Raw genomic sequence first — 12,645 nt, 5'->3', positions numbered from 1 at the left:
TTTCCCCCTCTAGCCACTTGATTCTCTGCCAGTGAAGGCTGCTGTCTGGAGTCCAGCCATTCATCAGCCCCTACTTCATCATTAACACTGTGGTGCTGGCGGTCACAGCTCATTGCTGGCGACAGGAAACCCTAACTTGCAAGAGGTTAACCACAGCCCATAAACAGCCAGGCAGGCTCATTAGTCCCTTACAGTCAGCTGAAGGGACCCTCTGGGAGTTTCAACACTGTTCGCGGACTCAAGTGCATGCATTCTGTGCTCTTCGCAAATGCCCCTCCTTGTCCCCCCAAAGCTCACTATTTGCATCCCTGAGGCTAAGTTTCACCTTTTTTTCACTGTCCAAAGCTGACAAAGTTCTTTGAGCATTTTGAAAAATTAAATATGCCTGTCAGGTATTCTCTTGGCTTACCAATTAAACAAAACACCAATGGGCCAACAACTGAGATGTTAATGCACTAGAATACGTACATGCTTTTGATATTTTTAATAGTTTTGGTGAGGGTTCCATATCCATGCTGAGCAATTCTAAGGCAACAACTACGTAAATGCTGATAATATATACCTGATCTGACTAGAAAATTTATACCACAAATACATCCAGTTCCAATCTTCAAGAAATAACCTGACAGAATTGCAAGTTACTTGGTTAGTGCTCCAAGTGCTACGCTGACCAAAACCCCCACTTTATACTCATTTTGAGTTTACAGTATGATCAATTCAATTGATTGATTGATTGATTCAATTGGAGTTGCTTCCTTGAACGTAGTACAAACATTAAATCATCATGCATCCTGGATTCAGCTATAGCTATAGCTGAACTCAGGACATCATGTCATCCAAACAGGCACCTCTAGGTAATATCCACCTGACCATCATGAAGATGAAAATGTTCAGAGCAGAAAAACAGAGCTTCTGGAAATTATCTCAAAGGAGTAGGATATGAAGCACAATTTCTGTTACATTCTCACTTTATGTTTGCAATTCCTTATGATCTCCTGTCTTCTACCACTGCGGACTGCATCTACCCATCTTTTACTCTGAATACTGGAGTCCCTCTGATGCAGCTCTGGTTACATTCCCCAGTTCTCAGATTTCTTTTCAAAGCCTTCTGTCTCTCAGTGCACCAAAATTAGGTGTGTCACTCATCTATGAAGTCTTAAACAATTCTGTTTCCTGCCTCCATATCTGCTTTTTGGTTTCTTCACTTTCTGATCCACTTATCTGATTCTGCTTGCCAGCCTTCTCTTCTGCTCATTTCTGTACTCCTACACAGCTGCACTTACCTGCCCATTCATTTTTCCCCTTCAAACTCCACTGCTGTAGTTCTTCCAACATGCCTGCCAGTATGCCTTTCCCTGTTAGAAGTAGGTAGATGCTGCAGATAAAATAAAAAAATCTCTTGCAATGCTTAAGAGGCTCACAAGGCATACAGAATCATGAGGGTCCATACACTTAAGAGACATGATACTGCTACTACTAATAATAATATGTAAATTATTTATTATTTGTATGTGGGGCGTATCTTAAAAAATTGTCTTTTCTCAGCCTGTACTCCCATTAGTTTCACTGGGAGTTCTGACTGAGCAAAGACTCCAGGAACACATGTTGTGCAACAGCAGGTGTTTCCTTAGCTTAAGGGAGAAGCAGCTGTGTTCCACAGTTGGTTGGAAAGGAGTGAAGATGGTGGTGGGGACTGCTAAGGACTCAACTCTAAAAGTGGACATTTATTTAAAGTAATCAATCCAACAATAGCAAATCTAAGGAGTGCCCATAGGGAGAAACATAAGAGACAGCCTTTCTTCATGAATGGCTGTTGCTTTTCAGAATGGAGCAGTGAACACAAAAAGGAAGTTAGTAAAATAATACAATAACAGATTGCTAGCACTAGCTGCCAGTGGAAAGGGCCCACAGCCACCCATGAATTAAAACCTGACAGACGTACTCCTTCTGAACTATATAACCTGATTCAGCCCTTGTTCATCAACTCCTTCAAGCATTCTCCTCTTTGGCTTTAACCCAGCTCTTTTCTTTCCTTTTACATCTTTCACCATATGACCTATAAACAATACAAGCCTTTCCTCTGTCTCTAGAATTTAAGTGGCTTGTTCGTCAGTTCTCTTACCTATGTTAGAGTATGGTCTGTGGGGGATGGAAGAAGAGGCAACGAGATGGGAAGCAGAAATATAGCAAACTTTTGGCAAAAGTACTTTGCTTTATGTCATTTTGTTATTGTTGTTCAAAAATACATGCTTGTCCCTATCAGGAAGATTATGAGGACTATTTCTGTCTGTCATTATGAAAATTCAGCTTCTTCCTGAAAACCCATATACTATCCCGCCTTCTGGCTTTATCTATGCGATTTAGTTAGAATTCCAGAAATCATTATGTGTATATGCTGTAGAGGTCTGAGCACACTGCTAGCACTGAGGAAGTAAGAAACGAGAACATCAAAAGATAAACGACACCAAGAATATTTGCACAAGTAACAGTATCACCTGAAATACCATTTCTAAGCATGTTTTACCCTTGTTTAAAAATGGAAGCTAACATTTCAGGTGTCCTAGACATCATAAATTACAATGAAGTGGGGACCAACAAGAAACAATTACTATATTATAACATGGTTTTTGGTGCTTCGGGAAATGGTAACTCCCTCTCTCTGTTTCTCAGTATATTATTTAGAACAAATACAGTAAGAAAGCCACATGCATGGCAGGGATTACAATTACGTATGCTAATACTTTTCACAATTAGCTAATTCTAGGCAGTGCTAAAACAACAGACCATGGAAACAAAAAATTTAAATGCAAAGTTAATAGAGACTCTTAAAGAATGTGATTCAGAAGTTCAGAGTCTTTAACACCAGCCAGGATGCTATTCCCACCCCCCTGCCCAAAATATATACTCCTTCTTTCATTACAAAATAATGGGATTGACAAACAGCATAGCCTGTGTTTTGAACAGAGTTTCGGCATGTGCAATGTAGGTCGATCAACTAGTCCACAGCCAAAGGTGTCTAGTCTCTTTCAAGAAAATTATCTTCTGCTTCATAACAACTTTAACAACTTCCTTCTTAAAACAGAATGCCTGGGAGTTCAAAACAACCAATATTAATTTTCTGCTGCTGAACATTTCTTCATCTGCAATTTGACATGTATTTAGGCCAGCTCTGCCATCAGAAGAGCAGTCCCTTTACCCTCCTCCTCTTGTTCCTGCCTCTGACGGACACCACACTGCCAACACAAACCTGCATGTAGCCACACAGTGAAACAAACCAACCCACCCACCCGCTTCAGTCACCCACGCTATTACTTGTCAGCTAGACCAATTACATTTTGCCATAAATTTTGAGATTACTGCCTCAAAATGAGTTCAAAATACTTTTCAGCCACTGTTTACAAGGAAGAAGCGTGTGCTGGCAATCAATAGGCAGCAAAGGTCCCCAGACTGTGGAACAGATACACGTGGAATGTCAGCCACTTCAATGGATATAAGAAGTTTTCCTGAAGTGACAGTACCTCCTACCACATGTGGCACAGGACCCACCACAGGGTGGGCTACTGCAGCTGTCACCACCAGCTGAAAGTATCCGAACAAGCAAAGTTTTGGAAATATCCATCAATAGTTTCAGACATGTCTCGTTTGAGATCCTTATCTACTGCATTGCTCAGCCCTAATTTCTGAGGAAGCGTCACGTGGAAGAGCATTTGCTGAAATTTCATATACATGTCTACAACTGAACTGAATCAATATCTACAGGAAATTATCTAAACTGTATACAAAACTATTAATGTGATATTCATATAGTCACTGCAGTTTTCAATTGTACATATAATGGCGTGCACAATTTAGGCTATTAATATAAAGGTGTAAGCTGATTTTGCTTAATTTGATTTTCTTTTTTATGACTTTCAATAATCTGAAAAGGATTAAAACTGACTCCCCACAGGCCCTCTTGTTCTTTGAGTCTTTGAACAGCTCACCCTTTATTCAGCAACTAAACTACCAACACAGCCCTATGATTTCTCTTTTGACTACCTTATAAGAATCTTTATATTTTAACTAAGTTGTTAGACAAAAGGTTATGAATCACAGTTAGACTGTTTAACGCAGACTCAAATTATGATGATTCTGGCCCCCACCTTAGTATAATCATAATGATGATGTGGCAAAATAAGAGTTCCTTCTAGTTAGTATTTGTTTGTTGTTTGGTTTTGGTTTTTTTTTAATAAACTTTTAAAAGAGAGAAGTGAATGGATACTGGAAGAAGTGTTAGGAATTTCCCCAAGATTCCTTTGATCTGAAGAAAACAGGAAGCTGTAGTAGTAGGGACATCCTCTCTTTGTTAGGTTCTACTCAGATGCTTATCCTTAAATACACACATCCTATTAATACAGAAGAAAAGTCCCTCCAGCAGTCCCTTGAAGAGAAAGAACAAAATCCCTCCCTGTGGACTTTCAAGCCTGCAAAAAGGGAAGAAGTGCTGCTTTTCAGATAATCTTCACAATTTTTCTCACTATCTATTCTGTACTGCAATAAAAAAAAAATGAAACCCAATGGCATTGCTGGGTTGTATTTCACTGTCTTGACAGATGCCATTTGATTCCAAAATGACTGGGGCAGGGGAATAACATGGGGCTGCATACTGGAACAAGCAGGACACATGCAGGTACTGCCATCACGACAGCGTGGATGCAGGCATGCAGCAGGTTTGTACGCAACCCTGCTTTTCCCTTCCTCCAGAGCAAAGCTGCTGCTGGAACACATGCACAGGCAGGAAAAGGAGAAGAAGCCTCATTGTGCTGTACAGAGGAGGCGGGAATTCCAGGAGGCAAAAGGTTCCCTTTGAAGCACATGGCACGAAGAACTTCTCAGCGACCATGGCAACAGCTCAGTGGGTTCCCAGCCTGAGAACCAAGTTACTACCGCCATGCCTCAGGAACAAAAATAGTCTGAAAGAAGGAAAGGGAGAGGGGGAGGTGGAGTCGGGGGTGGGGGGAGAGAAGCTGGAGCAGAATTAGCCCGGCAGAAACTGAGCGGCTCCCTGGTAGGCAAATCCAGCTAATAATGCTGGTCGGGTTCACAGGGTTTCCTTTTCATTTCCAAAGCTTTCTTCTTCCTCTGTCATTCCCCTCCTAGCCCTATTCAGGAGCTCATGAGATCAGTAAAGCCCATGCCTTTGCTTTGCCTGCATGCAGCACTGCCTCAAACAGGGTTGCACTGTGATCAAAGGCAATGTTAAATCACTGCTGCCACACACACCCCCTTCCCAATCAGGGGCCAGTTTTCACAGGCACTCCAACAGCAGATACATTTTTTTTCCCCAACTCTTTCATTTCCTTTGCACCATGTAACAATGACTAAGAAGGATGAGCACTTAAAAATACCAGTATGGAAATGGACACAATAAATTCTGTACAGCTACCAACCCCATTAAGCCCAGGGTCAGACAAGCGGAGGGAGTTTTTTACTACAGACCAGAGTGTGACACGGAATTTAGCTCTACAGCTCTAAGTGGCCTTTACAATCTACTTCACAATATTCCAAGCTTTCCACAATATCATCCATTTTCTTTCTTTTCCTCTTAAGCTAAACCTCATCATTTATTCCTTCAAATATACATGCATTCCCCCCCACAAAAAATAACCTTTCTGCTTCTGCTACAATATTACTCAACACAAATGTTCACCAGTTTTAGTGAAACAAGTTTAAATTGGCTCCCTCAAAATAGGACTTGCAAATTCTTTTATGGTTTGAGTTAGTTTGAGCTTTTAAATGTATTCCTTTATGACAGACTTAAGTTGACATAGTTATCCATTCCTTGTGTGCATCAGAAAGATGGACAAGGTAACTGTCAGCTTAACCAGGATAACTCTCCATATATATCATCTTAAATCATAGCAAAGATGACAGCATCCAAACTGTCATCCAAATCAGTGAAAAGTGTCAAAATGAAAGAGAACTGCCCACATGTGCCATATGCTAGGAAGGGAGGTGCATACACAGGCAACTGCCCTGCAGTCTTTATTATACCCTAAATTGTTAAGGCAGAGTTTCAATTCTGCCCACGACAGTTTCAAAAGAAAGCAAGTGCTTAACTTCTCTCACCTTCCAGGTGCCAGCTTTATTCCTACTGTCAAATCCATAGGTCAAATTGATCCAACCACATCGCTTTCCAACACACAAGATTGGGCTTTCATTTCACAGAATGGCTTCTAATGGAATTAAGATCTAAAATGCAATTCCAGCATTAGAAAATAAGTGGGAACTGAAAAGGGGAGATATTTCTGCTTCCAGCAGGAAATATAATTGATCACACAGTCAGACTTCACTAGACAAAGCAGAATTCCTGTGATCTAGAAGTTCAAATGCCCTATATACTCAATTTTATGCACCCTACTACATCTTTCAAGGAGGCAAGGATACTCACATTAAGTGAAGTCGTACTGTCACCCACCCAAGTCACTCCTGCAGATGCATTCATAATAAGAGTTGCTTTGCCATTTATCTCACTTGCATAACACCTGGATTTCAGCAACACCAGCAAAGCTGAAATGCAACACTTCATATATGCAAGAGGCCAGGACATTTCTGACATGTTTCACAGCCCTACATCCTGTGACATCCACAAGACATCTCCACAAGAGATGCTGGGCAGGCCAACTTCACAGGATTTTGGTAAAGCAGGAGCCTACAACTCTACTGAAAAGCAAACACACTATTAGTCTGGAAGATCAAAGAGTGCAGGACAGGCCACCTTGGGGGCAGGATAATTCAAACTAGATGAGGAACGCAGTAGGCTTGTACTTGATTTCTTCATCCTTTTTTCTAAAGGGAAGAAGTCCCGTTTCACTCCCCTGCTCAAGGCCACCCCTCCCGCATTTTATTTTGTTTTCCCTTTCCTTTCTCTTTTCCTTTCCCCTCTCCTTTCCTTTCCTCTTTCCTTTTTCATTAGTTTTTGCCTCTTCCTTCTCTCCCCAGTTCCCTTGCCCTCCTCTCCCTCTCCTCCTTTTCCCTCTCCCTTTCCTGTTTTAAGTCAAACAGCTGCCAAACCCTAAAAACAACCAGAGGATGACATGCGCACATGCAGCAGGCTTGATATCTACCCAGGCAAAACAGTCTTCAGGTCAAACTGAATACTCGTGTAGCCATTTACACCAAAATGCATGGACGCTAAACTTCTCAGAGACCCAAACAATCACAATGCAATTTATTCCCGCTGGCAAGATAACCAAGCTGACTTAACTGACAGACCTGCAAGAAGCTCATGGCTGATGCTTCTGCTGCTGTCTGCACCCAACTGTATTTCAAGAATACTGAGAAGTCCTTCTAAACCAGGACATAACTTGAGCATACTGAGGACTGAGCAGAAGGGTTGCACAGAAAAGATGGAAAGGACAAACTACAGCAGCAAGCATGAAATAGGGAACAAACATTTCAGGAAGAGAAGTTACCATGAAGATACATTTCAGAAGAAATGGCGCCATGAAAATACAGAACGAGGAGCTGTATTACAGTTACTGTGAAGCAAATATTGCCTAGAGCCTTGGCCAGTGTTTTTTCACCTGTTAAAATTACTGCACATAAACTGACACACAGGCAACGTTCTGCCCAAACTCTCTGGAAACACCCTATGCAGAATGCAGGAGTCACCCTCGTTATGCATCAAAGTAGGTGCTACACTGCTCCTGAAGAAAAGCCAGGGCCTGCTGGTCAGCAGAACAAGCCTCAGGAAGCTACCTACGATCTGCAGATACTGAGGTACACTCATTCGAGAGACCATTGTGGCTTCAGGGACATGGGGAGTATAGAGGACATGGCAGGACCTGGATATACAGCTGTGGGTCAGGCAAGCAATGTCACTATGTCAGAAAATATTTAGAACATTGTTTGTGCAGGATATTTATGGTTTCCACTTTCTTCACCCATTTTGCACACCTACTTCCTACTTTCAAGAGCCCAACAGATTGGACTGAACAGATTCCTACCTTAAATGGCATTCCCTAAGACCCAAGTCAAAAAAATCTAATCTGAGAACAAAAAACAACAGCTTTCTGCTTTCCTTTTTAACATATCTGGCAGCAGTGATGATATCTTACTGACTTCACTCCATAAAACAAAGGGAAACATTTTGCAAGGAATTTAGATTCCAGAGGCTGTATTCCACAGGGAGATTTCAGCAAGGTGAATTTTTTCTGATCAATACAGTAAGATTCACCTGTTATTAGAGATACCTATCCTTCAATTAAAGCAAAGCAATCTCTTCCCTAGGGTTGAAGACTCCTCTTCCCACCCAAGAAAATGCATGTCTTCTGATAAAATTGTACCTAATGCAAACCAGTAAATGCTTTCATTTGACTGCTTTTGATAAGAACATTTCTGTGAGTTAGAACCACACTTGCAGCTCACCCTGTGTCTATTCCAACACTGCTTCTGCTAAACAGCCTTTTTTGCAGAATTCGGTGCTAGGTTCCGGGAGAGCTCAGAAAGGGGCTGCTAGCACTCAGCTCCCCATCGCCATCTCTATCAGCTCAGTAATGACATTATCTTTCTCCAAAGCATCTAGTGTGAAAACAAAGTGGGGATATTTTGTGGAGTAAATGGAGTTTTCTCTATTTTATTTCTTAACAATTTTTCTCAGGAAGGAACTTCACCTTTCAAGAAACAGTCACATGCAGCATTTACCCCAAGCTACCCCCTTACCTTTCCTAAGACAGTGAGACATGGCTTAGGCTCCAACTCCGGCTGTTCCAGTTTCACCACTCCTACCCAGCCATATTCATATAGGTCTTCCTCATCATTGCTATTACACAGTCCAAGTGGATGCATCTGAAACAGAATCAGAAAGAAACCTTTAGACCACCAGTAGAATTCAAAAAATCATAGATTTCTTTTGAATACCTTAGTTTATAACATACAAATTTCTTTATTAAGGTACACTGGGAAAACTGAAACATAAGACTGATATATGGAGAGTTCAAGACATTTCTGAAGCATGATATGAGTAAAAAAAATCCTGGAGTGTTGTATGAGCTCACTCTCATCTTGCTTATGAAAAAAACATTTAAAGCTCCCAAACACTTACTATTTTTCAAGATTCATCACCAATTCACCTGTATTTTTATTTTTCTGGGTAGGAAGCCACTGCAATACCAGACAGGGTAGAATCCTCTGCCCAACTCTTAATTCACAATTTCTCCTTTTATTTGTTACTAGTTACTACGACACAGTACTGAGCTGTCAACAGTCTCACAGAGATGAGCAGCTCAACTACCTCTGTCTAAAAGCTTGGATGAGCACTGAGTATGAACCACTCCTGAAGCTCAGCATCTGACAGCTAAACTGTTCAGCATAGACATAAAAACAAGGAAGGAAGGCAGGCAGAGATTTCTCTCCAAAACTGCCAGGGCATTTTTTTCAACATGATTAACTCCAAAAGGAGTCCATAGGATCCTTTATAAGTAAACACAAACCTTTAATCTATATTAAATATCTAAAGAAACAGAGAGCCATCACCTTGATATAACTCCCTTGACACACACTGTATCAATTGAGCTTTGAAACCACAACCCATATCTAAGAAGTTTCTACTTCAAAATCCTTGAAATATGCTGGGGCACTTTCCACACACCTGAAAGGGCAAAGCTGAAACCACAACTCAGGTGCTTTTGTCCAAGGTTACAAAATCTGAATACACTGCTGAGAGGGTTAAAATAACTTCAGGAAGAGCTACACCAGTTTTAAGTGAGTTTGTGTTGCAGAGCAGACAAACAGTAAACCAACAAAGGAGGAACATTTCACTTTGTAACTCCAGCACCTCAAAAAGTCCTAATGATTACAAGAAAACTTCCACTCTTCAGTTGTTTGCTTTTTGTTTCCCCGCCTGCCCACATAAGGCATTGCAATGTTACAAACCACCATGTGAACAGCTCAGGAGATAAAAATCTCGGTCTTTTTCCCAACCATACAAAAAAATACCTTCTCTGCCCACCTTACTCCAGAAAACATCTTGGAAGAAGGCCAAAAGGAACAGAAGATTCTTTCCACAGCCACTTTGCTCCAGAATACTGTTATTCCCCAACAGCTTCCAAGTGTGAATAGCCCTTTAGATGATAGTTAGCAAGCAGATTCTGCAGTTACCATCCCTGGAAACCAAGATAAGCAGAGAGCTGAAAACACCACTTCCTTTTACAAAGCCTGTGTTTCCTTACCTTTAAAAAGAAACTGGTGATTTTGTCACCTTCTCAACCACAATACTGCCCAACACCCTGTCTCCAACAGCAATGCCCCAAGCACCTGAGAAGACAGCTTTCCTGTTCAGAGGCAAACAAGCTGCACATTACACACAACTCCGAAGATAGTTAAACATTCACAGTATAGAACATTAAAGGCCTCTGAAAAGGGTTTTCAAGACAGTCAGGAATTTGCAACAGTCAAGCATGGGCATACCCTAGCTCAAGCATCTCGCCTTCATACGCAGGGCGCATACTCTATGTGGCACCAAGGACCAGGCATTTAGTTAAACAAAAGTTGAATTTCTGAACACTCCTGCCTTCTTCGAAAACCTGGCCTGCAAAAGGACTTACGCAGCTTAGTAGACAAAAGTCACAGGTCTGGAAGCAGCAGAGCCCTCAGAACTCAAATAACCTTGACACTTCTATCAAGAACCAACAAATCACTTAAACAAAAAGCTTTGCTAGACCTTTGGGGTGTCACAGCTAACAATTCCTTCTGATTTGAGACTTCAGTAAAACAACAAAAACCACACAAAGCCCCAGCAAACAAACAAAAAACCCCAAACCATTTTCAATCCTGACATGAATATTAACTTGATGCATTTGGAGAGGTGAGTGCAAGGCACAAGATTTAGCACTCTAAAGTTGTTATCAGCAAACAAACCTCTATATGGTCAGACCCACACGGTAAGAGTAGCTGTCCAGAAAAAAATCTTTCCTGTAATAAGTAATGACCAGAAGAAACAAATATAAGAACTAGTAAGAGTGAAAGATGGAGAAACATAACATGGGGAAAACATAACCCTTTTTTTGAAAAAGGAAAAAAAAAAAAAAAAAAAAGAAAATCCGGGGAATTACAGGCCAGTAAGTCCGAAATCCATGCCCAGCAAGATCATGGAGCAGATCCTCTGCAACACTCTGTTGAGACAGATGGAAAATGTGAATGGAAACGGAGGTGATTGGCAACAGCCAACATGGCTTCACTAGGGGCACATTGTGCCTGAAAACTTTAGTCCAATTTCTGTAAATCTTATTCCAGGTTCACATCATACACCAACAGCAGAGTTTTACTGCAAGAGTGACTGACACACCATTGATTCCTGCCTTCAGCAGAAGCTGCCAAGGCTGAAATTACCACATAATTTTGACTCTAGCCTCAACCCAAATGGAATAATGTGACCCCTAAAAAGGCACTTGTCTCTCTCTGACAAACTGCTAACCAAATTCATTGTCTCCATGGTTCCCCACAACAGAACTGCAGGACTCTGTCTCCTATTGTATGAGAACAGTGATATGCAGCTTCAAAGATCGTAAAGGATAATCACTCCTGCAGCATAGCATTGCAGAGCTCCTATCTTCCAATCAGGAGAAGGTAGGTACAGAGAGCATATCCAGTACGTTCTCCCTTTCAGCAGAGGTATATGTTCTTGAGAGGAAAAAGTTAATAGGAAACCCTTTTCATCTCACTATACCAGATTAGCCAAGAAGTAAGACTGAGAAATGACATGCATTAAGGATTCAGAGAGCATCATGTGCTTCCAGCTCCCTTTGACAAAAAATACACATGACAATATTAACTAGTAGTACCTGAGGTTTGTGTATCATGCAGTAGGTACCAGGCACCAAGTCTGAAATTTTGAGACAATTCTGGAATACAAACTTTAAACAAAAAACAATTTGTGAAACTAAATGAACTCTTTGAAAAGCTGCATGAGACTTCAAATGGAAATGTAGAATATGAAACGGGGCTAGAGAGCAGATAAGAATGAAGAACTGTATGAGATCTGAGAAACATCGGTTATTATTCTGGTAAGAGGCGACTTCTGCTCAGATTTACTGATGACTATACAGCTTTTTGAAACTCCTTTTCCAAATACCAACAGCCCCTGCTACCTGAACCTAGTCTAAAGAGCTGCATTTCCAAGGAAGCTTCTGAACTCTATCCTGGTGCAAGAACCTTAAAATAGAAAAGAAAAAAAAAAAAAAAAAAGAAAATCCCTGCCAAGTTTGTTAATAAAGGGAAAAAAATTAAGTAGGAACTCATTTCCTCAGTACAGAACTCAGGCTGTTCACAGCTGTATTCAAATTTGTGTCTAAACCCATGAATTGAACCCACTTAGAACATACACTTTTACTCAGAAACTATAGCAAGGTTGTACTATGAGCTAGTTACCAGATGAAAGCTATTCTCTGGCTAGAAGGCAAAACCAAACAGCTGTCTCAGAAGATTTCTCCTCCAACACAGCCATGCTGGCTACTATCACTGCTGTCCAAGGACAAGTGTGACCACAGCAAGTGGATTCCTTTTTGTAGCTCGAAGAGCCAGGCACAGAATGCCATTTTACGTTTCCTACCAGTGCAAAGAACACTAAAGCAGAGAGAAGACTGAAATTTATTAAACCACCACACA

At 41.1% G+C, this 12,645-nt stretch overlaps 1 protein-coding gene across 8 annotated transcripts in view; it reads right to left on the bottom strand.

Moving 5' to 3' along the window:
• Positions 1 to 12,645, bottom strand: part of ZNRF3 (zinc and ring finger 3) — a 93,618-nt gene that overhangs the window by 24,182 nt on the left and 56,791 nt on the right. For 7 of the 8 annotated variants that reach the window (XM_065692819.1, XM_065692820.1, XM_065692815.1 and 4 more), the window contains one exon: positions 8,704 to 8,829. In XM_065692819.1, coding sequence (XP_065548891.1) covers positions 8,704 to 8,829 — 126 coding nt within the window. Of the gene's footprint in view, positions 1 to 8,703; positions 8,830 to 9,991; positions 10,146 to 12,645 lie in introns of all 8 variants that reach the window. The other variant, XM_065692821.1, reaches the window with a different exon arrangement.

This window comes from Lathamus discolor, chromosome 12 (assembly GCF_037157495.1).
Source record: "Lathamus discolor isolate bLatDis1 chromosome 12, bLatDis1.hap1, whole genome shotgun sequence".
NCBI classification, from domain to species: domain Eukaryota; kingdom Metazoa; phylum Chordata; class Aves; order Psittaciformes; family Psittacidae; genus Lathamus; species Lathamus discolor.
This window is presented reverse-complemented; position numbering and strand designations above follow the sequence as displayed.